At 44.9% G+C, this 26,290-nt stretch overlaps 2 protein-coding genes and 1 pseudogene across 9 annotated transcripts in view; 2 read left to right on the top strand and 1 right to left on the bottom strand.

The window, feature by feature from the left end:
* The window catches only part of DCAKD (dephospho-CoA kinase domain containing), a 29,023-nt gene extending 16,637 nt beyond the window's left edge, over positions 1-12,386 (bottom strand). For 2 of the 7 annotated variants that reach the window (XR_010659719.1, XM_065910542.1), the window contains exons 1-2: positions 12,200-12,386; positions 10,662-10,913 (exon numbers count right to left, since the gene is read on the bottom strand). The gene's annotated coding sequence lies outside the window, so the exon portion shown is untranslated. The other 5 variants (XM_065910544.1, XM_065910547.1, XM_065910545.1 and 2 more) reach the window with 5 other exon arrangements.
* LOC136149900 (reactive oxygen species modulator 1 pseudogene) lies at positions 9,350-10,651 on the top strand (annotated as a pseudogene).
* Positions 12,387-12,582: 196 nt separating the features above from the next.
* NMT1 (N-myristoyltransferase 1) overlaps positions 12,583-26,290 on the top strand; it is a 32,428-nt gene continuing 18,720 nt past the window's right edge. Inside the window, exons 1-3 of one of the 2 annotated variants that reach the window (XM_065908781.1) lie at positions 12,583-12,752; positions 23,296-23,404; positions 26,049-26,193. In XM_065908781.1, coding sequence (XP_065764853.1) covers positions 12,622-12,752; positions 23,296-23,404; positions 26,049-26,193 — 385 coding nt within the window. In that variant the 5' untranslated portion in view covers positions 12,583-12,621. Of the gene's footprint in view, positions 12,753-23,139; positions 23,206-23,276; positions 23,405-26,048; positions 26,194-26,290 lie in introns of those variants that run through there. The other variant, XM_065908782.1, reaches the window with a different exon arrangement.

The following is a 26,290-nucleotide window of genomic DNA, read 5'->3' as shown; positions in this document are numbered from 1 at the left end:
CTCCCTCTGCCCTGCCAACACCAAGGGAAGGCAGGTCCCTCTCCTAGAGCCCTCTCCAGGCACACATCACTGCTCCAGGGAGGTTTGACGGGTGGACAGGGAGGTTGTTTGGACTGGACAACTATGCTAGTGTTCACAAAGAAAAATGATCACAGGGAAAGCCAACCCTCAGGGGCTGTGAAGTCACAGGGCCTGGGCTGGGCAGTCATGTGGCCTCGGGCAATATACCTCAGCGCTGTGGGCTTCTGTTTCCTTACATATAAAATGGGATTAATAATGACTACTTGGGACTTTCCTGGTGGTCCAGCGGTTACGACTCTAAGCTCCCAATGCAGGGGACCTGGGTTCAATCCCTGAGGGGGAGCTAGGATTCTGAATGCTGCATGGCGCAGTCAATAATAATAATAATAACTATGCACAGGGGTTTCATCAGGACTGAATGAGGTACCATATGCCACCATCTCCTCATCTTTCCTAACTCAATGTGTGACACATCGGTGACGGTGGTCTACTCCCTTTCCCTGAAGGGCACCTCTGTCCTTTCAGTTGCTCAACCCCAAACCCTCAGCATCCTTCCGGTTCCTCTCTCACAATCTTCATCCAACCCACCTGCCCCCTGCCAGTTCTACCTCCCAGACATGCCTGGTCCCCCCACCTGCCCCCGAGCCCCGCATCTGGCTCCCGGGTCACTGCAGTGACTTCTGAGTGATCTGCTGCCACCTTTGCTCCCTGACAAGTCTGCTGGTCACACAGCAGCTAGTGTGATCCTAAGTCAGATCACATCACCTCTCCATCTCTGAGTTCCTGTGTGTCTCTGGACAGACTCAGCTCCAGCCTCTCTGGGTCCCCCCTCCCACTCTCCCCATCAAATGAGACCCTCCAGTCACCCTGGCCCCTTGCTGCCCCTTGACTGTGTTGGGTACCTCCCATCTCAGGCCTGTGGGCATGCTGGCTGTTCCCACCACATGCAGGACCCTTTTCCCAAAAGTCACAAGGCCCCTTTCCCCTTCTCTGTCCCACTGCTACCCAATCAGACTGTCCTGAATATATAAAGTAGCACCCCTCCGTTTCCCTCATGTTCCACTTTTCTTCACTGTGCTTATTATCACCCCTCAAATATATCTACATGATTATTTGATGTAATCTGCCTCTCCCCCTAGAATCTGAACACTATTGTATTTAAGGTGCTTAAAACAGGGCCCAATAAGCAGAAGGGCCTCAAAAAACATCTATTGAATACACAAAATATAAGTGTTAGTCGTTCAGTTTGCAACCATATAGACTGTAGCCTTCCAGGCTCCTCTGGCCACGGAATTCTCCAGGCAAGAATATTGAAGTGGCTAGCCATTCCCTTCTCCAGAGGATTTTCTCAACCCAGGGATCGAACTTGGGTCTCCCGCATTTTGGGCATTCTTTACCATCTGAGCCACCAGGGAAGCCCCTGGATACACGAATCACACAGCTAAATGTCCATCTCATGGGTAAGCAGGGTTAGGGTCAGTTGCTCATTCTGAGGCAGGAGGCAGATGCCCCCACCCCCACCCTCCAGGGTGAAAAAATTGAAGATTCATTCTCTATTGACCAAAAAACTCCAAGATGTTAATAGCGGAACAATTAAGGGAGGAGACCGGGCCCTGCAGAGACCACGTATTTCTCATTCCTGAAGTCAGGAGAGCTCCCTGAACACACATGGGCAGAAAAGGCTCCTAGGAGGCCAAAGAGGAATCATGTCAAGGGATGATCTACCCAGATGCCTTTTCGGTAGGATCCATCTTGGCTAAAAGGTGCATATGCCCACATGGAAGGATCCTAAGATATAACGAATATGGGCTGTGAACCAAGCAAATCATAATGACTGGCCAAAAGAAACGGGGAAGAAATACCCCATAAAAGTAACTCAAACTACCACGAGGGCGAGACTCAGCAACTCAGGGACTTTCCCTTTGAGTCTGCCCGTGTGTCTAGCCACATGTACTGCACTGTTTTTCCTCCTAATAAATACTTCACTTGCTTCACTACTTTCCGTCTTTGTGGAAATTCTTTTCTGCAGAGCCCAAGGGCCAAGGCCCTTGTCACTGACCACTGGTCTAGTGGCTAGGATCCAGTGCTTTCACTGCTGTGACCCAGCCTCAACCTCTGGCTGGGAACCCAAGCCCCACTCCAAGCCACTGCAGGCTGAGGTCACATGAGGTCAATTCTAGCAAATATACAGGGATACATATATGAATTAAAAGAAAATGTTCCACTCAGCTTATTTAAGAGAAGCATTTCAAATAAGACTTAGGGTTAACAATGATCAAAACGAGTTGTTTTGGTCAGTTGTGTATTTTCAGTTTTGGAACTCAATCTAAAAGAAAATATTTAATAGTATGACAATACAATTTTCAAAAATGTTTTAGTTTTTATACATATTTTGGTAGCAGAGCAGAACAACAAACCAAAAACTTTCGAGTATAAAACTGATTTGACTAGAAAAAGAAATTCTGTGAAGGAAATTAAGTGGAAATAGGAGTTCAAGGAGGAAAAAGGAACATGTAAAATTTCAATTGTTCAATAAAAGCTGGTTCATGTAATCTCTTCCAAGGATGAGGGAAAATCAAATCACTATGGTATTTACATTCCTTTGCAGACTTAAGTACCTTGACAGTTTCATTTTTAAGATGTCAGTATTTACAGTTAACCAGAAATCACAGCTTTTGCAACTATTGAAACTTTCAGAGAAAAATTTTAGCAACCTAAAAATGTGAAGAGTGCGTAGTTTCCAAAAGGAAGCTGAGCTCAATCAATGGCTACTCCTGGTCGTAAAGGCACAGGCACCGAGGTTCTGAACCCTTTGAACAGGCTTCCCATGAGAACAGATTCTGACCTTGCTCAAGAGACAGAAGAGGATTTGGTGGGAATTTAAGGCCCTCATAAGGAAAAGCTACCCCAGCCGGCCTGTCCACTTCTATAGCCGGATCTCTATTATGTTACCGTGTCCCCAGGCTTGTCTGCACCCTGCCAAAACCATCTTATTCAGGCAAACCTGCACCCCCGGCCGCAAAGAAAACACATTTCAAAGCCTTCCATTTCCTCAACTTTAAAACTAGGACTTAATGTCAAGGTTCATTCGGGTGAAAATTTCCCCATAACTAAGAGAGGGAAAAATTTTTGCAAACTTCGTAAACAAACTCAGCGCCAGAAGCGCCAACGCCTCCATTTGGGAAGCGGGGAATGGGGAGAGAAGTAGGCTGCCCTTTTCATAAACGCCAAGAGTTGGGAACTCCACGCCACCAATGTTTCATGTGAGCAAACAAGAGTCGGAGCGGTACCCACGGTCACACAACTGGAAATGGCAGAGGCTGAATTCAAAAATCAAACTTAGATCTGACCACAAAGGTCTGAAGTGCAGGGGGTGGTGGTTTAGTCGCTAAGTCGGGTCGACTCTTGTGGCTCCACTGACTGTAGCTGCCAAGCTCCTCTGTCCACGGAATTCTTCAAGCAAGAACCCTGGAGTGAGTTGCCATTTCCTTATCCAGGGGATCTTCCCGACCCAGGGATCGAACCCGGGTCTCCTGCACTCTGCAGGCAGATTCTTTACCGAGTGAGCTACGAGGGAAGCGGCTTTGGCCTGAACCTTGGTTTAAATTCACTATCTCCACTGCTTTCTAGTTGTAAACCTTTCTCAGTTTCCACAGCTCTAAAATTGGTGAAACATCACCTTACTTAGTAGGGTTGTTGTCAAGGCAATGGGCCACGGAGGTAAAAGCGTTTGACCAATAGCTGCTACATAGTATGTGTTCAATAAACTGTAATCGAGACTCAAAAGAAAGGCGCGTATTCTACGCCAGCCCAACACGACTACTGCGCCGAGAATACGGCGGCTGGACACAATGCCTTCAGGCTGGACGAAGTCCTACGGGCACGGTGGCCTGAACGCCAGAATAGACAAAGCGGCCCCAGGGGCCGCAACCGGCCAGCCCCCTCCCCCGGGTCCGGCCGCTCCCACTTGCCCATGCGGCGCGCTACGTACCCTGGGACTCTGACCCGGCTTGGGCCGCCGCCGCTCGCCCAATCTCAGAGGCGCTTACTGGGTGGCTCTCTGAAGACAGGCGGGGCCTCGGAGCGCGCGCACGTGGACCGGACGTCCGGCCAGCTGAAGGGGGCGGGGCCGGCGGCTGGGGGCGGGACCCGGAAGGCGCGCCTCCCTAGAGTGCTGGATTACTCCGCCCTGGGCGCTAAAACATTTCCAAGCTGGAAGAAAGCCGAGGCGAGGGAGCCCAACCTCTAGTTCAGGACTGGCCACCACTAGCTGTGCAGCCTCTGGCAATGGTAACAATAGCCATGGTAGTGGCTACGGCCAAGTCTTAACAGCACTCTGTAGGCATTCTCATTGAATCTTCACAGTCCTTGAGGTAGATACCATTACCATCCCCATTTTATATTTATTTAGCCTGGCTGGGCAGCTTGTGGGATCTTAGTTCCCTGACCAGGGATTAAACTCGGCCCTCATCAGTGAAAGTGCAGAATCCTAACCACTGGACTTGTTGCAGGAAGGGGGACCCCTTCTAGGGCCTGAAATTGGGCTCTTGTCTAACACTTGGAAATGAATTGTCCGAGGAGACACATGTGCTGACAAAACAAAGAGATTTTATTGGGAAAGGACTCCCAGCTGGAGAGTAGTAGGGTAAAGGAACCCAGGAGAACTGCTCTGCCATTTGGCTGCAGTCTCTGGTTTCATGGTGATGGGATTGTGTTGTCTTTAGCCAATCATTCTGACTCAGAAGTCCTTCCTGGTGGTGGATGCCTTGTTCAGCCAAGATGGATGCCAGTGAGGAGGATTCTGGGAGGTGGTCAGACAATTGATGTCTCCTTTGGACCTTTCCTGAACTCTTCTGGTTGATGATGGCTTATTAGTTCCGTGTTCCTTACCTGGACCTCCTATCATAAAACAACTCATGCAAATAGTTACTATGGTGCCTGGCCAGGGTGGGCCATTTCCGTCAGTGTGCTTCCCCTAACAGACTGCCAGGGAATTCCCAGAAACTGACATTTTAAAATATATGTATTTATTTATTTGGCTGTGTAGGGTCTTAGTTGTGGCACGTATTATCCTTTGTTGTGGCACATGGCATAGATTCTCTAGTTGTGGTATGCAGGCTCAGTAGTTGTGGAAGCTGACATATAAAGGTTAATCCATTTACCATGTACATTGGCTATGGAGCTCATTCTATGCTTACAACCCTAGCCAAGTCACTTAGACCCTCTGCTCTTTCAAAGTGCAAATATTGGCTACCATACTGCTTGTTGAAAGAATTGAAAATACATAAAAACACCTAAGGGTGCTTCACATATAGTTCAGTTCAGTCGCTCAGTCGAGTCCGACTCTTTGTGACCCCATGGATTGCAGCACACCAGGCTTCCCTGTCCATCACCAACTCCCAAAGCTTACTCAAACTCATGTCCATTGAGTTGGTGATGCCATCCAACCATCTCATTCTTTGTCATCCCCTTCTCCTCCCGCCTTCAATTTCCCCCAGCATCAGGGTCTTTTCAAATGAGAGGTGGTCCTTGACTCCTACCCTGCCTCCTTCTCCCTCTTTCTAAACTGTATCTGCTTTCAGCTTCAAGGCAGGAATCTTGTCTGTCTTCACCACTAGTGTCCTCAGTGCCTGGCCCAGTGTCCAGCTTACTAGGGATCCAATACATTGAAGGATGAAGTAAGCAAACATCTTTCTCTGATCACTCCAGTCCCTGAAACCTTTCTTCTTGAGGTCAGAAGCACCGACTGACATCACCCAAGCAGGATTGCATCTCATGATCAAAGAGGCCATTTGGTCCAAACACCTCTTCAGTGTCTGAATCTCCTCCACATCATCTCTGCTTACTTTACTTGGACAAGTCCAGTGTCAGTGAATGTACTCTTTCCAGACAGCTTCATGATGTCTCTGAAATTCAATCTTGGCCATTTTTCCTTAGGTAACATCTCTTCTAATCCACAGGGTCATATTAAAACAAGTCTAATTCCTATTCTATAGAGCTAATGGTCCAGTCCTCTTTCTGGACTAAACAACTTTCAGATAACCTCACTTTGTGGTTCTCAACCTCTGGCCTACTTCTGTCCCGTCAGAAAGATACCCAGAGCATGCTGCCCCTACCCCGATCCCCATCAGTAACAATGACTGACCACGGCAGTGATAGAAATAAGATGGCTTCGCCTCCCCCAGGGTATCAAGCTCTTCCTAGGGGCATATTGTTAGGCAGTCCCTTCAGGATAATCCTTCCTCCGCCCCCCCCCCCCCCATTCTGCCTTACAGTATTGTGAGCTAGCGATGTACAAGTAGGGGCTCTAATTAGGCATCTTTGTGGTCCAATCTGCCAACAGCAGCTGCATCTCTGCTCTGGGATGAACCTGGAGGAAGGGCTGAAGGGCAGCTTCAGGGGCTTCAACCCAGGAACTTCCTCTGAACTGAAGCTCTGTCTTTGCAGTTTTGAGGTGATGTCATCAAGGACTTTTTCAGCTCAAACACATATACTCTGTAATTTTGGATGGTGGTAATAAACTTTGAGCAGGCTTGGACTGCTTACACAATCTCACTTCATCCTGATAATGACCTGTATCTCAGTCACCCCCGTGTCCTTAGCATCTAGCATGATGCCCGGACCACAGAGCTACTTCAAGTTGTTTGGTGCCCTCCGAGTCCAGTAGAGATGACTCCTTTGACTCCTGGGCCTTTGCCTCAATTCTTAAAATTAAACTTACTTTCCGTATATTTATTTTAAATAAATATTAATATGCAATTAACTTTATACCATCCCTCACAAATATCATTAATATTTATTCTTTATTAAATAGCTTAAAAGAAAAAAAAAAAAAAAAGACTTCCCAGCTGGGAGATAAAGTCCAAACTCTGAAGATGAGCCTGAAACTCAAGGCTTTCTGTGACCTGGCCCCTAATCATTCCTTCAAACATATGTTCTACCATATGTCTTACCTATGTTCCCCCTTGGGAAAGGTAAAGGAAGAAGGCAATTTAGTTACTGCACTAGACTTTGCAAGAAAACAACAGGTTCAAGTCCAAGTTTCATCCTAAGTAGCAGTGAAACTTTGGACAAATCATTGAACTTCTGTTTTTCTCATCATAAAACAGGAATTATAGCAGCCCGGTTTACTGCACCAGGTCAAACAAAACAACTGATGGTAGGGATCAAACGAGACAGTACTGTGTGAGCTCATATTGTGAGTAATAAAGTGCTTTAGGCATGTGTGGTCACCATACCATGTGTTTCTGCCTCTGCCCCTTGTCTGCAACATTTCCACATCCTGAAGCCCTTGTCCCTTCTTTCTCCTATTCACTCATTTACCCAGTCATACATTACTTAATCCAACAAATATTAATTGAGGGCTTGGACTTCCCTGTGGCTCAATAGTAAAGAATCCCCCTGCAATGCAGGGGACATGGGTTGGATCCCTGGGTTGGGAAAGATCCCCTGGAGTAGGAAATGGCAACCCACTCCAGTATTCTTGCCTGGGAAATCTCACGGACAGAGAAGTCTGGGGGGCGACAGTCCATGGAGTTGCAAAAGAATCGGACATGACTTGTTCAACAACAACAAAAAACAACAAACTGTGTGCTGGCCCAGATGATAAAGAAGTGAGGAAAATCTAACCTGTTCTGCTTTCATAGAACACAGGGTCTTGTAAGGGGAAAATGGCTGCAAATTGAACAACCACACAAACAAAAGTAAAACTGCAGGGAGACTTCTCTGGTGGTTCAGGGGCTAAGACTCGGTGCTTTAAATGCAGGGGGCCTGGTTCAATCCCCGGTCATGGAACTAGATCCCTTGTGCCACAACTAAGAGTTTGCATGCAGCACTAAAACTTGGTGCAGTCAAATAAATAATTTTAAAAAGTAAAACTACGGCTGTGGCTCCAGCTCAGGAATGGGTCCACAGGGCCCCCAAAATGATCATGATGGGGGAATCCAGGGCTTAAGTTGCCTCCAAGGCCCAGTTTGAGTCCTGCTTTCTCCAGGAAGCCTTTTCTAACCACCCTGGCCCAGAGGTCTGCAGTGCCTGTCCCATCCCCATCTTCAGTTAACTTATCTATCCAGTTCATTTAATCACACCCAGCCAGGCCTTGTTATTTTGGTTTCAAGTGTGCCTGGTTTCCCGGATTTCACTGGAAGTGCCTTCTGGGCAGGGAATGCTTGGCACTCTCTTAAATCCCAAAGCACCAAGCAGAAGGCTGGGCCCACTGTGGTCCAGGAACCTGGTATTTCAGGAACTGTCACAAGAAGAAAGGATGCCCTTTCTGAGCGTGAGCTCTAGGGGGGACAGGGAGCTGCCAAAGACCATCTCTCCAGTCCCTATTTCACAGTTGAGCCCACTAGCCCTGTTTTTCAGAGGAGAAAAGCTCTCTTCCCTAGGAGAGCCAGGATGTTGCCCAGTATGATTTCTCCAACAAAAATTGCATCATTTTTCTCCCCAGTTAAAATCCTTCTGTGGTTCCCAGTCTTCAGGGTAAAGTCCAAACTCCTCAACATGGCAACTGCATCCTTTCCCGGTTTGACTTCTGGCTGCCTCTCTGGTCGCAACTTCCAAAATGCTCCTCACACTCCAAGCTGGCCACTTCATTCTCCTTTGTGATACCTCCAAACTTTCTCTTTTGTGATACCTCCACTTTCATACCTTCTGCCTAGGATGTCCACCCAGGCTGTCTGCTTCTGCTACCAAAACTCAGCTCGGCCATCTTCTCCAGAACCCCTTTCCCCAGGTTAAGGATTCCACCTCTAGGCTCCTGCTACATCCTGTGGCCACCCCTCAACTCTTCTGCACTGTGTTCTACCAGACCAGACACCTACCAACTGATGGAGGGGACCCAAGGAGGGGACTGTGGTCGTCCATCCCTAATTGTCTACCTTCTGCCACAGAGACCGACATGTCAGGACATGAGTGCTCCAAACCACTGGCTAAATGAATCATGAAGGTGACCTGGCTCATGCCTTCCCAGGCCCATTTGAAGAAAGGGATCTCTGATCTGCTGGGAGCACAGCAACGGCCTTGATCTGTGATGGACATCAAGAGAAAGATTTTTTTTATCACCAGGAGTGATGCTGACTTTCTGGGAGGGGAAAACACTTTACTGCTATGTGTGCAGTGTCTCAGATGAGGACACTGAGGCTCAGAAAGGTTAAGTGACTTGTCAGGTCACAGGCAGAGCCAGGACTTAGAAGCCAGGGAGTTAGAGTCTGGAACCTACTCTTAATGACTATATTCTATTGTCTCCAGTAATAACCCAGAAGGAATAATGGAGGTGTGCACCCTAGGAGTAAATTCCAGAATCTGCAGAGGTTTACAGGGATATCCTTCAGCCATTCTTTGGGGCCTGCTATACCTCGCTCACTTGTATGAGGCTCTTGCCAGAATGGGTGGATAGGAAGAGCCAGAAGTGCTAGATGGGAAAATTGTGCCATTTTAGTGTGTTGAGGAGTTCAGAAAGCTGGGGATGTTTACCTCAGAGAAATAGGAACAAGATTTAATTGAAAAATATGTAAAAACTATCTACAGGATCTCGAGTGCACTCCAGCTTGCGTTCTGTGTAAGACGCAGGTCTGAGCGACCAAAGCCACAAGCAAGATGCTGGTGGCCTTGGGTCCCTATGGACAGTCCCAGCCAAGCTGCTTCGACCACATGAAGTTGGGCTTCGTGATGGGTTGCTCCGGGGGCATGGCGGCAGGGGCACTCTTCAGGACCTTTTCCTGTCTCAGGATGGGAATGTGGGGTCGGGAGCTGATGGGCAGCATCAGAAAAACCATGATGCAGAGTGACAGCACCTTTGGCACATTCATGGCCATCGGGATGGGCATCTGATGCTAATCAGGGCAGTGGTTGCCCACAACATCCACCCCCTCCCATCAGTTCCATCCCATGTGTACTATAATAAAGCAAGTCTTTGAGTATTCGGGGAAAAAAAAAACTATCTAGAATTACACAGGATTATATGCTCTTTTTTTTTTCATTTTTAAAATTAATTATTTGTTTTTGGCTGCACTAGGTCTTCGTTGCAGAGCTCAGGCTTTTCACTGCAGTGGCTTCTCTTGTTGCAGAGCACAGGTTCTAGACTGCTCAGGCTTCAGTAGTTGTAGCACACAGGCTTAGTTGCTTAGACATTCAAGTAAGCTCAGGCATTGAAGTCACATGTGGCAAAATTCAGTCATTACATGGACATTTAAAAAAAAGGTGATGGGGACTTCTCTGGTGGTCTAGTGGTTAAGACTCAGTACTCCCAATGCAGGGGGACTGGGTTTGATCCCTGGTCAGGGAACTAGATCCCACATGCTGCAACTAAGAGCCAGTACAACCAAATAAATATAAATTTAAAAAATATATATTTCTTAAAAAAAATAAATAAAGTTTTTTAAAAGGTGTTGAGAATTCCCTGGTGGTCCAGAGGTTAGGACTTGGTGCTTTCACTGCCAGGGTCAGGTTCAGTCCCTGGTTGGGGAACTAAGAATCTATAAGCCATGTGGTATGGCCAAAAAAAGAAAAAACAAACCAAGTGTCACATACACTCAATTTCTTTTTTGTTTTTAATTTCTTTTTAAAAACGTAAAAATTTAAATTTTTACTATAGAGAAGTCATGAATCCTACAAAATCTAAGAATTTAGAAGATACTAACTTGGATTCCAGAAACTTGGACTCGTATTTGCATTCTGAGCTTGGTCACCTCAGTCACATTGCTTGCCTATCTCCCAGAAAAGCTCTCCACTGAGCCAAAATTGCTTGGTTTGCAGTAAAATACCATGCAGAGTGTCTTACTTAAGCTTCAGATTGCAAGAATGGCAAGAGGCCACAAACACCAGCACCATCAACCTCCATAATCACTCTTCATGAGTCCCATTTCATTAGCCTTAATTCAGCCTCTGCAAATCTGTAGGAAAAGAAAATATAGGGCTGGGAATTAGAATACCAGAAATGAGTTCTGGTTCAAGGTCTGCAATTAGGTGTCGCTGTTTTTTTTAATTTTTCCAAGCATAGTTTTCTTCAAGCCTCCTTCACAAAGTCACATGAGCTATTATAACTGAAATACTTAGAAAATTTAAATCCATCTAACACATGTAAGGCTTTATTATTATCTCTGACCGCCTCCTTTTGCCTGCATTGCATATAAGGCATCATGTTGACCACAGTCTTGGCCCCAGAGAGACAAGAAAGGGTAACAGTTCTCAGCCTGAGCAAGAGTCTGCGTTCCAAAGTCAAATATATATGATTGCGGGTTACCTGCTGCTTTGGATCATATTAGTAACTCTTCTGCTCTTGCCACTGGTATAAGATCAAGCATTGACTATATTTAGCTCTCTTTTGTTTTGCTTTCCTGAATCAGAAGGGAAATACTTCTTTCCGCTCTATTCCTCTTCCCACGCTGACAGTATCCCAAAGGCAAGATCATTTCCCTTCTTGGCTGGATCATTTCATGCAGCTCTCTGATGATAAGAACTTGTCCTTCCCTCAACACCCACATAACCCAAGCTGAACGGAAAATCTCTAGGAATGGTAACCATGTCTTTGGGCTCTGCCTCAACACTCCGGTGAGATTACTCAACCACAGGGGTGAGACCCAAAGGACTGGAGCATTCAGTCGAGGCTAAAAATAGCTTAAGATATAAAAATTACCTTCTAATAACTGATTTCCTTGGGTAGATGTATGAGACAATAGGACTTTAGTGGTAAAGAACTTAAGAGAGTTTAAGTCATATCCAAATGTGTATACTTCTCGCCTCCCCCCGCCCCCCACTCATTAGCTATTAGACTGTCCAATTTACCCACCAACTTTGGGGCCAAGTTTCTTGTCTGTGAAAAACGGGAACAGTGCCCACCTTCTAGACTTGTTGAGAAGATGGCAGTAAGTGAGTAATTGTGAAGGGCTGCTGCGGAGAATGAAAGGGACTCTGTGTGGGGAAGAGCTTCAGGCCAAGAAGGGCTAAGGCCTGACAGAGCAGTCAGATGTCACTGGTCAGGATCAGTGCTCCGCACATCACAATCCACCGCCTTTCATGAGGCCTCGAGCTACCAACGACCAAGGGCCGCCCAGAATCCCGAGCGAGGAAAGGCGGCCAGAAGCAAACCTGGCTTCTTGCAGAAAGGCGCTCCAAGAAAATCCTATGCATTTGGGTTTCCAGTGGGTCGCAGCCGCAGGCCTCAAGGCCTCTTACTTACCTGAGAATGGTAACGGTCCTTAACGGCAGCCAATAACGGCTCAGGGCCGGCTGAGGTCAAACCTAGGATTTTGGAGCCCACGCCCAAAACCCTAAACTGCATCGAACTACAACTCCCAGCATGCGACGCGACCGCCCGGGTGGCGGAGCGTGGGCCTCGCCAACCTCGGGCCCTTCTTTCCTCCCGCGCGACCGAACTCCCAGAACTTCCGGATAGGGCTGGCTCCCCACCCACGACCGCCTCCTCTCTAGATTTCTGGGTATTGTAGTCCATCTTGTTCCGGCTTCCCGGGAATAACCTGCTCCTAGCTACGGCTACTTTCGCCACGAAAACTACAAAACCCAGAATATCGCGCAAGTTCCCCTTGTCCAATAGGAACCCCCCATGTAAAGAGGCGCGGAGGCCGGCTCTCGCAACTCAAGATGGCGGACGAGAGTGATACAGCAGTGAAGCCGCCGGCACCTCCGCTGCCGCAGATGATGGAAGGGAATGGAAACGGCCATGAGCACTGCAGCGATTGCGAGAACGAGGAGGACAACAGCTACAACCGGGGGTAACGAGATCCTCGGAGTCCAATTCCCATCCAGTCCGCCACAACCTGGGTCTCTGGGGTGCGGGGAAGTCACCAGGAGCTTAGTGTAGCCCTACCCCCACATTCCTATTGGCTGAGACATTGGAATCCTGTCTGGCGATTGGTTGCTCTCTTTGTCATTTATCAGGGGTGGGTGCTCAGTATGTTAAGGCCCGGAGACATTCAATACTTTTATTATATAAAAGTTCTTCTGTGTAATGTTCCCGTCATGTGGCTCATGCGCGTCCGGGGAAAAGAGCATGTTGGACGATGGCCTTCGATGGCACAACACAGGTCCATCTAACAGTACAGTTCAAAAGGAATGTTACAGTGGTGGTGTGTGAACAACGTGTTTAGCAGTAAACGAATAATAAAACGTTTCACTGCAGTTCAGTTCACCTTCAAGGAGGAAATTCATCAGGCTATACCAACCATAATTATGTTGTAAAAATATCACTACTAGAGAATCCCAAGATATAAACTCACCTTATAAACCCTATGTAATTACTGTATGATATTTTGATGTATATGGTGTCCGCTGTTCCAAATGATCCATAAGTTTCCCGAGCAATATATAATTAGTTCTTTCAGTATCTTTGCTCTATTAACTTTGCGAAGTAGCTTCGAGCTTCAAGAAATTGGGTGATGGTGCTTCCTTGGACAGTTTGGAAGTGGTTTAATACTGCGTCTCCTGTCCTTTAGGGTCTTGCTTCCGGGTATTCCTCGCGTAGAAGGAACGCATCAAACGTTTGAGTTTGATGTTGAGCTTCCAAATTTAAGCCACACCCGATCATTTCTCTTTCCTCACATTGTTACAGTGGCTGGCGCAGAGGCTCACTCTCCTTATCTATATATATGTTTCCTAACGGAAAGTCATGAGAGACACATGGATGTGTAACTTTGACTGAGTCTTTGATGGTCTGATTTTCGTAGCCATCTTGTCCTTTGCTGAATCAATCGGTTGGTGGTAGCCCTGGAGGTAAAAGGGTAAGGTTAAAGTCTTTGGATAAACTTTAAAGAGAGATTCTGTTACCTTGAGGTGATAGAAGAACAAAGGATTATTTAAATGGCTTATAAGTGGCTTGTGATGAATGCTTAGGTTAAAAGATCTAGCTTTATCTTCTTCAGCTTTAAAACCACAAGAAGGTGCAGGGGTAAAGGAAGCTTGTTAGATTTGGTTTTTATAGGACTGTGTCCTTTTGCACACAGATCTAATGTAATAAAAAAAAACCTCTAGATTCCTGAGAAAGGAAGAGCTGAAAAAGAGGAACTAGGAACAGGAAGGAGGGAAAGTGGCCCTTCTGAGTAGAGACCCCAGTCACATGTGAGAGTTGTTGAATTCTAGATTCGTTTCAGAAGTGAAAGTACCCCTTCATCTTTGCTGAGTGTGTAGTTGCTTTTGTTTTCAATGCCAAACTGTTGCCCTGACCAGTGTCTGTAGCTTGTTAGTTGGTTTTATTGCCTATAATCTATGAATCACTTTGCAGGACTGTTTGGCAAAAAGTTCTGTGTTTTATTTAGAGTACAACAAAGTGGTAACCTTTAAAAGCTCTTTGGAAGTGCATGGTTATGGGCTGGATGGACAAATTAAGTTTATTGGTATCCCAAATCTAGAGATCTGTATGAGTGAGCTTGGAGGTCGCAGGTGAAAAACAGAGGACCCAGCCTGAAGGGCAGAGTCTAGTTCTGGCACTTGGAATCTGGAATAGACTTGACATTTTTTCCATTAATTGTCAGAGGAAATGGTTTTGGGAAAAGCTGTGTAGTACAATGGGAAAAGCATAGACTTCGGAATCATTCAAACATGTGTTCAAAGCCTGGTTTGACACTTAATAGTCCTGTGTCCTTGGGAAAGTTACTTAACCTCCACTTGTCCAGGTTACATGAGATAACATCTGAAGCAGCCTTCCCCCTTCTATTTCTTCAGATCTTCCCTGTCCTCCCCCCAACCCCCTCCCCCTTACGCTATCACATACTATATTTTTTTGTAGCTTTTCTCATGACAGGAGTTAAGTAACATTTGTATCCAATCCTTGTCTTACCTGACCATGAGGAATTTTGGAACAGGAATCCTGTCTTTGAGATGGCTGGCAGTTAGTGGGTATTCATGAGTATTTGCTGGGTGAATGAATGACATGTTAAGTCTGTAGCCCAGTGTTAGTGCAGGTTCCTTTCTCCTCACTGAGGAGAAGGATATCAGATTTTTCTCACAGGTACACTTAATTTTCCCCAAATAAGTCCCATAAGCCTTACTATAGTTACTGTGAAATACCCACAGAGATCAAGGATCCTTCAGTTTTGTCATGGAAGTTTTCCACTGTTTTTTGGCTTTTTGAAATGTTGCTTGTCTTTACTTAATATTATTTTAAATGTGTTCAAAGTGATAGAAGAATCAAAATATCTCCTTTTGATGCTAACAGATCTAACAGACAATATGCAATAAAGGTTAATGATAGTTCAAACCAACCCTTGTTCTCTTGGGCCTTTCTTTCAGGATGGGCTCAGTGCTTTACACTGATGAAATGAGCTGTGTTCATGCACTGGAATAATAGGAAGTGCATTGGTGCTGGGTCTTAGGTCTCTTCTTTTTGTATTTTAGTTCTTGATTTTTCTAGTCCTGAGTTTTTTTCTTCCATAATTAAACATTTGGTGGGTATAAATTTCATGTATACATAAAAGCACACACATGTTCACAAGCATACATCTTTAGTATAGATGTGTGCATGTGAGTGTTTGTGTATCTCTTTATAGTTTTTCTATTTTTTAAAAAAATCCACTCAACTGAGGAAAGAAAGGAGGGTAGCATTACCCCCAGCCCACCCCCCCCACCCCCCCCCCCGCAAGTTACCTGGCATAAGTTTCCTTGAGCTGTTAATTGAGTGGAGAGTCAGGCTAAAATAATCTTTATACTACATTCCCCTGCGGGTCATGATTCATCTATAGGATTTAATTTGCTTGCTTGTTTTTAGTAAGAGATTTATCACTGAAGAATAAACCTTATCAGCTGGCAGTAGATTTTAATTGTGAGATAACAAAGTTTATTTGGATGCTTTGGAATGGGAAAGAATTTTTACACTGTTTTGCTGTTAGGATTCTGTTGGAATTTATTTTGCAATGTTGTTAATACCACTGAGATGCTGGGAAGTCATTGGTCAAGAACACTTTCATCAGGGATGTCTGTTTCCCATTCTGTTTTCTTACTCCATGGGGACAGGTTAAAATGGGTTCTTATGAGTTTTTCTTAACTTCCTGATGATGTGATATTATTCCTTATGAAGAAACTTAAGAGAAAAGAAAGGTCTTTTTGAATGGAATTCCATAAAGCTATCCTCACTTGCTTCTGTTTTATTCTTCAGCTTCTCCAAGAGTGGCTCTTTCCATGTTTATTTAATGGCTTATAGCTGTATCTGGTCCTTAGAAGGAAGAAATCTTTTTAGTTCCTTTTTCTTAATTTCTCCCTTCAGCTTTTGGTTCTTCAAAACTAGATCAAAGCAGAAATGAAAAGAGAAGCCTCATCACTGATAACAAATAAGTGTTCTAATTTTATTTCCCAATTAAGTGGCAATTAAAAAGAAACTAATCAAGAGCTGCTTCAAAGAGAAAAGACTGGAAAGCAGAAGAAATGAAAAGTAAATGAGAGCCTATTTCTGGGAGACTGCTGCTCATGGCAAAGCAGTTTTGCTGATTTTTCACATTGTTTGACTAATGTGCTCACTCTAAAATGTCCCAGCTTTACTAAGTCTGCCCTTAACCCTTTCCCTGCAGAATCCATAAGTTTGGGGACCACAGATTCAGTAACTTTAGGAGGTGGCTGCTTCAGCTCTTCCGCTTTAACCTTTTGTCTGAAATCTCTGCCCTACAAGCCTCTCTTCCAGCTCCCCAAGGGCGAGGCACTCTTGTGACAGTTGCATGTAATGTCCACAAAATATGGTATTGCCTGTTAAAAGCACCAAAGCAAAAACAAAACTAACATTCTTCAACAGGGTCAGTACTTGCTGCAGATTTTTTTCCTCTGCTGCTGTCTTTGAGAGAGAGCTAAGGAGGCTTCACTATTGTTAAGTGGTCAATAAATGTTATATATTGCTAACGTGACTGTGTGCTGAACCCCATGCTAAAGCCCTTTACATGGGTTATCTCGTGTAGGCTTCACTAATAAAGACTGATTTAGCTTTTGTAATGAGGCTTGGGATTTGCCAATCCACCTCTCCCTTTGACACCCAGGAGGATCCATTCTGAACTTGCTGGGTTTCTTTTCCTTGCATTGACTCCTTCCTCCGGACTCTGCAGCAGTGTGCATTCTGTCTTTGAATGTGTTCAGTAACCCATGGACTTTCCCAAACTAGGGAACCAGTGAGTGATGGAGGTGGCTGGCTCCTTTAAATTGTCCTTGATAGACTCGTATCTTTTTCAGAGTTCATTCCGATGTGTGAAATTGCTGCCAGCATTGAGTCCCTACTCAGAAAATTACTGAAATGGTCTCTGAACTGCATCTTATTTGACCTTGGAGTTTCCAGGTTACAGTCTAGCTCACCAAATCAACCCAGAGTATGTAGAATTTACATTTTCATCTCATTCCCATTTCGAACTCCTTAGTGTATCAGAGCTCTTGTGACCCCTGAAAATACCAGCTTTCCTTCATGGCAGGATTGGCTGGTTCACCCTCAAAACTCTGGCTAACCCAGGGAGGGCAGAGGATGTCAGTAAAAACAATCTTTGATAATCCTTTCCCACCCTGCTGTTCTTTTCACAGGCCTCCTGGGCACCTTGATGGCAGTAGTAAAGAGTTTTTATTTTTACACTCATTTAGGACTCAAAGGCAGTTTTTTGTGAGTGACTGACGGTGGGAGCTTGCAAAGTTTGGGGGATGGCATTAGGTGATTCTGCAGCCTCAGCAGTTCAGAGGATCGGCAGCTGTACTGATCCATACCATGTGATTTCCACCTGTGCCCCTTGTAAACGCCACCACATTCACCTGGGTTTGGGTCTTCTGAATACGCTACCAATAGGCTTGCTGGTGAATCACACCTCAGGAGTAAATTGATTTGCAGAAGGGGAGTTTACTGGGAGTCCAGTAGTTAGTACTCAGCGCTTCCACTGCTGTGGCCCTGGGTATAATCCCTGGTGCAAGCTGCTGTGTGGCCAAAAAATAGAAAAAAATTAATTTGCAGAAGAATTTCCTACAAGTGGCATCAAAAGGATGTTAGAGGCTAGTTATTTTTTTAGTGAGTTTCTCTGGAAATTTTTAATTTGAGCCTAAAAAATTAACTTCTAGCTTAATTCTACTTCTAGGAGCTAGAAAACAGGTAACCGAAAGTTGTGAATTTCCTTTTCTGAACTCTTTTTTTTTTCTTTAGATCTCATAATCAAAGCTAAACCCATGGTCTGTGTTTCAGACATTGGAACCACTGGAAATGGTTAAAATGGAGCTTTTTTGTTTTAACTCTTGTAGGAATAGAACAGGTCCTAAGGAGGGAGGAGACAATAAGAGAGTTGAAAATTGAATGAGAAATTTGATCATTTAAAATCTCAAACAGTGGCTCAAAAGAGCCCCGCATCGCTACCACTCTCTTGCAACATTAGCGCAGCTGTCCTGTGAAAATATTGCTGAAGATGTTTTGTTGCCCCTCTTTTGGGCTCTAGCTTCTCAGGGTTTTATTTTAGTCTCTTACGCCTGGAAAGCATCAGTCAAGCACGTATTTGGTGAACTCTCAGTTGTGTGCTCAGCATAACTAGGGAGGCTGTGAGAAACAGCTGTGTAACATGGGGCCCCTAGGCTCAGGAAAAAAATTTTTATCTCATTGGGAAGCCAGGCAGCAACCCATTATTATATGTGAAGTATTAAATTGTACGGGAGATCATAACCTTAGAAGAGACCTCAAGGAGCATTGGAGCTGAAGTATTCAGAGGAGGCTTCCTGTATAAAATGTGGCTCACTCTCCTTCTTGCCTTTAGTATCTGCTCATCTGTCACACAGAAATTTATTTTAGGGCTTTTGAAGGTTCTCAGATAAATTCTCACAGGGAATGAGACTTTAGTGTTTGGGAGTAGAGTGGGCCAGGTCCTTAGATTGGTGACTTGTCCCTGGGTTCCAGTCAGTTCGTTGATGCATCGCGTCCCTGGGCCTTGGTTTCCTCTTCTGTAAACAACAGGTTAAGCCCGATGGCCCTGAGAGCTCCTTCCAGCCCCAGTGGTTTCGCTTCCATGATAACAGCTTTCTGTCCCACAGCCCCGCACCTTTGCGTGGACTTTGGCATCAGCAGGATTAAGAGGAGGCCCAAGTCATGGACCCACCCTGCTCCTGTTGTTTAGAGCTTCGCTGCTGTTCTTCTTGTCAGCTTGCCCTTCCCTCCCACCTCGCTCACACTCTGATGCTGTGTTCTGCTTCTAGAAATAAGTACTGAGGTTCCTTTTCCATCTCCTCCCCCGCCCTGACTTTCTTCCAGAGCATCCATAGGATTTCTTACTTGTTTGAACTTAGAATATTTTGACCTTCCTTTAAAAATGACATTTCATGATCGTTTTTCTTCCTTGTTCCTGGTTTTGTCATTCTGTTCATTCATCCCGAACTTGCTAGGTTGGTCGTTAACGACTTGAGTTGATCAGCTTTACTTTCGAATGTACATTCCAAAATTTTTATGTGAACTCCCATCTCCTTTTCCATTGCAGGCAAACAGCCCCTTCTCCAAAAAAAAAAAAAAAAAGAAGAGCTGGCAAGTTTCACTAATTCTCTGCTTATTCTTTTGGAATCAAATGAACCAAAGGTAGACTTTGATTTGCCGTATTCCAAGGCGCTGGCCCATCGCTTTGAAGTATGTTCGGATGACTGACAGGTTTAGTAAGATCTTTGAGAGATTTTTTGTTTTCATTTGCAGAGTGCTAGCATGCCCAGGGATACCCACCCAGTAGGGATGGACTCCAGGTCCCTTTAAAAATGAAGCCAAATTCTTTTGAGGAGGACCATCCTTGCTTCCATGGGGTCCTTTGGTTTCGTTCTTCCTAAATCCGAATTGAACCCATCCTTCTGTGAAATGGTGTTCGCTTCCTAAGATGCTTCCTAAGAAGCTACCCCTAATACTTCCTAAGACCTACTCTCAAGGCCTCTGAGCTTGTTTGGTTTCTTATGGATAATTAAAGTTACTATAATCACCTAGAAAGCTCACCCTCCTGGGCTCCTTGGAAGTCTCTTCTCTGAGTCACTTGTCTTCCTGTTTGGCTTGTTAACTGAGAGATGGTGATGAGCTCATGATGTTCTTAGGAAGGTTGCTCAGTACCTGGTCGCTCAGTGACTGACTTCTTTTAAACTTCCCTTTGTTCTTCAAGTGTCTCCTCTCTGTGTTCTTCATGTACAGGTTGAGACAGGATCGTTGCTCAGTTACTGCATGTGCAGATTCAAGCCAATACAAGGAAAATGAAATTAGCTCTCTGGTTTTAGTTTAGGTCTTGGAGTTTGCCAGGCACTTGTATTAGTAATGCATAAAACAGAACAAGAGTTCAGCCCAAGGTCCTTCCCCAGAAATGGGGTCTGTGAAGGGATGGCTGCTTCCACTGGACAGCAAGAACAAAAGCAGGAAGGGAACTTTTTAGGGATTTCGCCCACGTGAAAAGATGTCTACAGTTGGAGGAAGTAATTTCTTCTATTTTCCTTATGTGAAATTGTGTTTAGTAAGTGTCCAGCTGGTTAATATGCAGCAGTTCTTCCCTTTACCCTTTTTGATGCTTTTTTTCCCATAAAAAACAAGTCTTATGGTAATTCACTTACAGGGACCAGAGAATTCATTCCATAAGCTGAAATGAGTAAGGACTTATAAATTGCATCAGCAGTGGAACCCTGCTTTGTCTCCTACCATCAACCACCTTTTAAACCTTATAATCCTGAGACTGAAGTGAGAATGTCTCTGGAGTCAGAAAACCACAGTAGAGTTGTCACAGACTGCAAACAGACCTGTGCAAGATATCAAAATTGAGATAATAAGAGGAAAACTTTTATCTTCAGTTTGTAAATGGCTTCAGAGTTCCTGTTCTTTGCCATGGCCTTGGGCATTTCGCTGAGCTGCTAGATTTAAGGAGTTCGGCTTATCCCCCCCTCAGTGGTGTCAGCTTTCTTTTTGTGGTGTGCCTTCTGGGTCCCACTGATACGATACCTGGGAAGTGCATTTGCCTCTGCACCTCATGACCTTACGCTGGGAGTACAGTGACCTCCAGCCTTGATGTGATCTCTCTGACTTCAGTCTTTCTGCACCAGGGGCCTGATGAGAGGCCTGGCCCCACGGGTGCAGGCACACTCATTCCAGAGCAGGGGTGGTAAGGGTGGAAGAGCTAGATGGGAACTGAATGTGAGGGGCCACGGGGAAAGCTGAGTCGGATACCTTCTAGAGTAAGAAGCCGCTGTCACCGTAGACTTTCAAGCTTGGGAGGGACTGGTGGAAAGCCATTTTCACAGAGGTGAGTCCCTCTGCTGAGTTTAGGATAAGGCAGAGTAGATGTGAGGTCAGGGAGATCCAGGAAAGGCTGGGGATTACTTTAGTCCAAGTGTAAGGTCATGAAGTGCGGATGCAAGTGCTTCCAGCCAGAACTAGGAAGACAGAAATCTGAAGACATTCTACAACAGGAAATGGCAGCACATTGCCTGCTCCCTGCACCACATACTAGGAGATGAGAGTTAATATTCGTAATAACCCCCAGGCACTTTAAGACCATGAAGCCTTTCTGAATTATAACATAAAGCTTAAATAGTACTTACCACAGTGGTATGTAAAATGTATTTTGTACTATTTTAATTCTTTGAAAATTGGTTATCTAGCCTATACAGCTAAAACAATACCCTGCACTTAGCTGATCTGCAGAGTAGGGTTTACGGTACCCTTTGATTGGACTCCTAATTTTGACTTTCTTTAAAAAGATTTTTTTTGGGCTGTGCTGGGTCCTCGTTGCCGTTCGGACTTTTCTCTAGCACGCGGGGGCTTGCTCTGTAGTGGCGGTGTGCCGGCTTCCCATTGCAGTGACCTCTCGTTGCAGAGCACGGGCTCTAGAGTCCCGGGGCTTCATGGTTTGCAGCGGGTGGGCTCAATAGTTGTGGCTCCTGGGGCTCCAGAGCACAGGCTGAATGGTGGTGGTGCATGGTCTTAGCTACTCCGAGGCATGTTGGACCAGGGATTGAATCTGTCTCTCTTGCACTGGCAGGTGGACTCATTACCACTGAGCCACCAGAGAAGCCCTTTATTTTAACTTACTTAATGGAAAATTTCCAGAGAGAATGGCAGCGTGATAGCCCGGCATTACTCCTAGTCTGACAATGCCAAAATCACTGAAAACATGGCAGGAACTTAATTTTGACAGTGATTAGGAAAGCAGGTTTCAAAGTGAACCTTAAAATTCATCAATAAAATGAAGGAAACCCAGTATCAAAGCTAATATCCGAAATTCAACAAGAATTGGGAGAAAGCATTTGGGAGCAAATAAATGAAAAAAGATGTTAGCAAAACACAGTGTAATATGTGATTTGTGTCTCAGTAGAAATGTTGAAAGATGATACAGAGAACAATTTTTTAAAAGCCTGTAGAAAACGGTTAAATGTGGCTAAGAAATTGTTTTTGCTTCCTTCGTTGGGTGAGTCATGCAGAAGGAAAGCAGCAGGAGGAAATCCCCGTTGCTGTGGTTCACACGCACACACATGTTGCATGTGTAAATCTCTTCTGAGCAGGGCTGGCTGGGTGTTCATTGTTGTTGTTTTCCCAGGATTCCTAGTGCTGGGTTTTGCCGGTGGGGGTCACCCAGTCAAGCCAGCTGACAGTTGTCCTCTATCCTACAGGCCTGATTTAGGCATTTCTCATGATCGCTTGACTGTTTTGGACACAGATCACAGCAACATTAAGCTGCCCTTTTCCTTGCTCCTTCCTCCCTTCCAGAGCTGCCTTGTGTCTTAGGTTCAGCTGGTGCAGCTCAGAGAACCCAATGCAGCAGGATGGGGGAAGTGGAAGTGAGGAAGAGTTTCCAAAAGACCGCTTTGGGCTGCCATCCCTTTAAATTCTGGACTCTAAGGAAGAGTTGGTAACATGAATGCCCTGTTAACAATTACATTTGCCTTTGATGCGAGCATCCTGGCAATCTAAAGGAAATGAACCACTGGAATTCCCTGGTGGTCCAGGGGTTAGGACTCCACAGTTTCGCTGCTGAGGGCCCAGGTTCCATTCTTGGTCATGGAGATAGGATCCTTCAAGTCAATCGGCGCAACCAAAAAAATAAAGAAAATAAACCACATAAAATAAAAGCAAGAACAGAAGAGGTCCTTTCAAACAAATAGGCTGTTCTTTGCACATGGCTCCCTCCCTGGTGGGAGTGGAGAGGAGAGCTGTGTCCGCTGGCATTCTCCAAATGCCCCTTCTGGGGCCTGGATTCTCTGGTCTGCTTCTGAAGCCCACAGGCTTGATTAAGAAAGGTCTGGTTCCACAGAAAGCTTCTTTGTCAGTGCAGCTCAAAACAGATGATTTTTTAAAAAGCCTGCATCAGTATTTACTTTGTCTTACAGTGGTTTGAGTCCAGCCAATGACACTGGAGCCAAAAAGAAGAAAAAGAAACAAAAAAAGAAGAAAGAGAAAGGCAGCGAGACAGATTCAGCCCAGGATCAGCCTGTGAAGGTAACAAGGAGGCTCTGTTTTCTTGGGCCTGAGAGTTGCTTTTTCAGAAGAGAGGGCTTTGGGATAGATGCATGGGAACAGTGTAATAGATTGCCAGTCTCCACTGGTATTACTTCAAGATGGAGGGGTAGGCTCCCCCTGCTGCCCTAGACCTAGGTGATGAAACTGCTGGTCTACCTTGAAAGGCACAGCAGGTTAGACGTTGACCCCCAAGCACAGTGCCCCCTCAGAATTTAGGTGTGTAACTGCGTGTGGTGCTGTGCCAGGTGCTGCAGAGGATTCCCTCACACAGCCCGCTGTGGCCTAGAGTAGTGGCCCTTGGCCTTTTCTTTCTCCGGTCCCCACCACTATGAAAATGAAGGTCTGTTCCTTTTAAGGCAGACCTTTGTGTTTCTCAAGCATTCTCTTGATGCCATCGTCACAGTACCGAGACCCCCCCCAGAGCCCATTTCTGAGTTCCATAGGTGAGAACCACTGGCCTAAAGCTTACGTCTAAGACTGACACACAGACACGAAACACAGAAGTGTGGGTAAGGATTGTTTTGTTTCGTAAATAAAACAAAATTAAGAAAAGAAAACCTTTTAGGTTTTCCCTGGTGGTCCAATGGGTAAGACTCTGAGCTCCTAATGCAGGAGGCATGGGTTTGATCCCTGGTCAGGAACTAAGATCCCATATGCCACACACGGTCTGGTCTTAAGACATTAAATAAAGAAATAAAGATTAACGTTTCTTTAAAAAAAAAAAACAAAACCTTTCATTTCAGATAAGTGCTATCCTCTTCAAAGCAGGTCCTGGAGGAAGCTCAAAACAGACCCATAATTCCTCTTTTAGTATTACTTCAGTTTACAAGCCTCACAAAAAATCTAGTCTCATCAGAATACCCACACTTTGCTTTATGTCTCAAAAGTTATACTCCGCCTCAAATCTCCTACCTTATTGAGATACGACTTCGAGCAGTTTTTTTAGTATTTTCAATACCAAACCCACTATGAAAAAAAAGGCACCATTGTTGACCACCATGTTGGCTAGCTAGGTTCTTGCCAGGCACATCGTTTAAATTAACGAGGTGCCTTCAACTTCTCTACACGGTAGGTGGGAGTCTTCTCATGTTAAAGATGTGAGGAAGTGGTTTACCCAGGTCTTTCAGTCAGGAATCCAAGCCCAAGCCCTACTTCCGCTTCAGGGATTCTTGTTTGTGTCTTTCTCTGGGGGTGGGTGTTTGGAGGACTCCGGTGGGGGTTTGAACTCAAACCTTTATCAAAATGGTTCACTGAAATTAGAAAATAGCAGCAAAACACCATTTGCATAGCTCTTCTGTTTTTCTCTTTATGCGAATGATGCCATACATTGTAGGGAATGTAGGGAAAAACCTAGCAACAGGAACAAAATGAAAATCACTTAAGAGTTCTGCCTTCCAGGAATGAGCAATATAAATATGTTGGTTTGTAGTCTCCCATTCCTTTACAATTTATTTATTTATTTTTTTATTTATTTTTTTTTCCCTTTACAATTTAAATGAAAAAAAGAAGTAGTAAAGTATTAGAGGAACCTAAAGGTATTTATTTGTAGAATCTTAAACCAGACGTAAGATTCAGAAGCCATAAAAGAAAAAGTGACAACTATCAAGCTTCTCTGAAAAAGTCAAAAGATAACAAAGTGGGCAGTTATTTGCACTACATAAGTCAGTCAGTTTAAAATAATGAAATAAGCAGACCATTCACAAGGAAATAGGTTTTTATATGAAAAGATGGTTCAACTTAGTGTGAAAATTAAAGCAACTATTCCCCCTCCCCCCCTGCCAGATTGGCAGAATTTAAGATTTGGTAAATCTAATGATGAGAGTCTTGAGAAATATGCTCTCATACACTGTTCGTTGTTTTATTAATTAAAAGAGCAAATTGATAATATGTGTAATCTCAAACGTACATCCCCTTTGACCCAGCAGTCTTCCTTTCTTAAACTTTATCCTGCAGAAGGACCTATTCAGTGAGCAAAAAATAGATGCAGAAGAAAGTTCATTACAGCACTGTCTGTAAAATTGAAGACCAAAATCACCAAATGCCCAGTGGTAGGAGGTTGGCCAGATACATTGCGGTCTGTGCTCTTAGAGGAGTCAGCTGTTGAATGGGCAGGTCTTCGTGACCCCCTGGAATGGTCTGTAAGATACAGTGTTTAAAGAAGGTCAGTCAGTAAAATAATACTGTGCCATCCAGTTTGAATTTTTGAAAATAGTGTGTGTGTTTGGAACTTGCATGCAGAAAAGTCTGAGATTATATTTACCTTTTCCCACCCTACGTCCCAAATTTAAGACTGTTGATGACAAGGGTTATATTTGAGGGACAGGACTGTTGGGTTTTTTACCTTCTGTGTATATTTACATCACCACATTGTTTGAAATTTTACACTAAGCCAGGTTTTGCCGTCAAACATCATAAGACTATGAGGAGGAGAAACCCTGTGGGAAGCACCCATCCACCACACGGCTCATCGTCAGTCACTCTCTCCAGTCGTCCTGCAGCAGTTGACCTCTGAGATGCCACACCCCTTCTTTGAATTGTACCCCCTTAACTCCTGGACTTGAATGAATCAAAAATGCTTATAAACATAATGGGCCTTTTCTCTCCCCAACTCTGTCTTGTTCAGATGAACTCTTTGCCAGCAGAGAGGATCCAGGAAATACAGAAGGCCATTGAACTTTTTTCAGTGGGTCAGGGACCTGCAAAAACCATGGAGGAGGCTAGCAAACGAAGCTACCAGTTCTGGGACACGCAGCCCGTCCCCAAACTGGGTATGTATGTGCCTTCTTCCTGAGGAGAGGGCATGGGATGCGCCTGAACCATGCTGAGAGTTCCACGCGGGATTTGTGAGGGAGGACAAGAGAGTCC

This window comes from Muntiacus reevesi, chromosome 18 (assembly GCF_963930625.1).
Source record: "Muntiacus reevesi chromosome 18, mMunRee1.1, whole genome shotgun sequence".
NCBI lineage: Eukaryota > Metazoa > Chordata > Mammalia > Artiodactyla > Cervidae > Muntiacus > Muntiacus reevesi.
The sequence above is the reverse complement of the archived record's forward strand: the minus strand, read 5'-3'. Positions and strand labels throughout refer to the sequence as shown.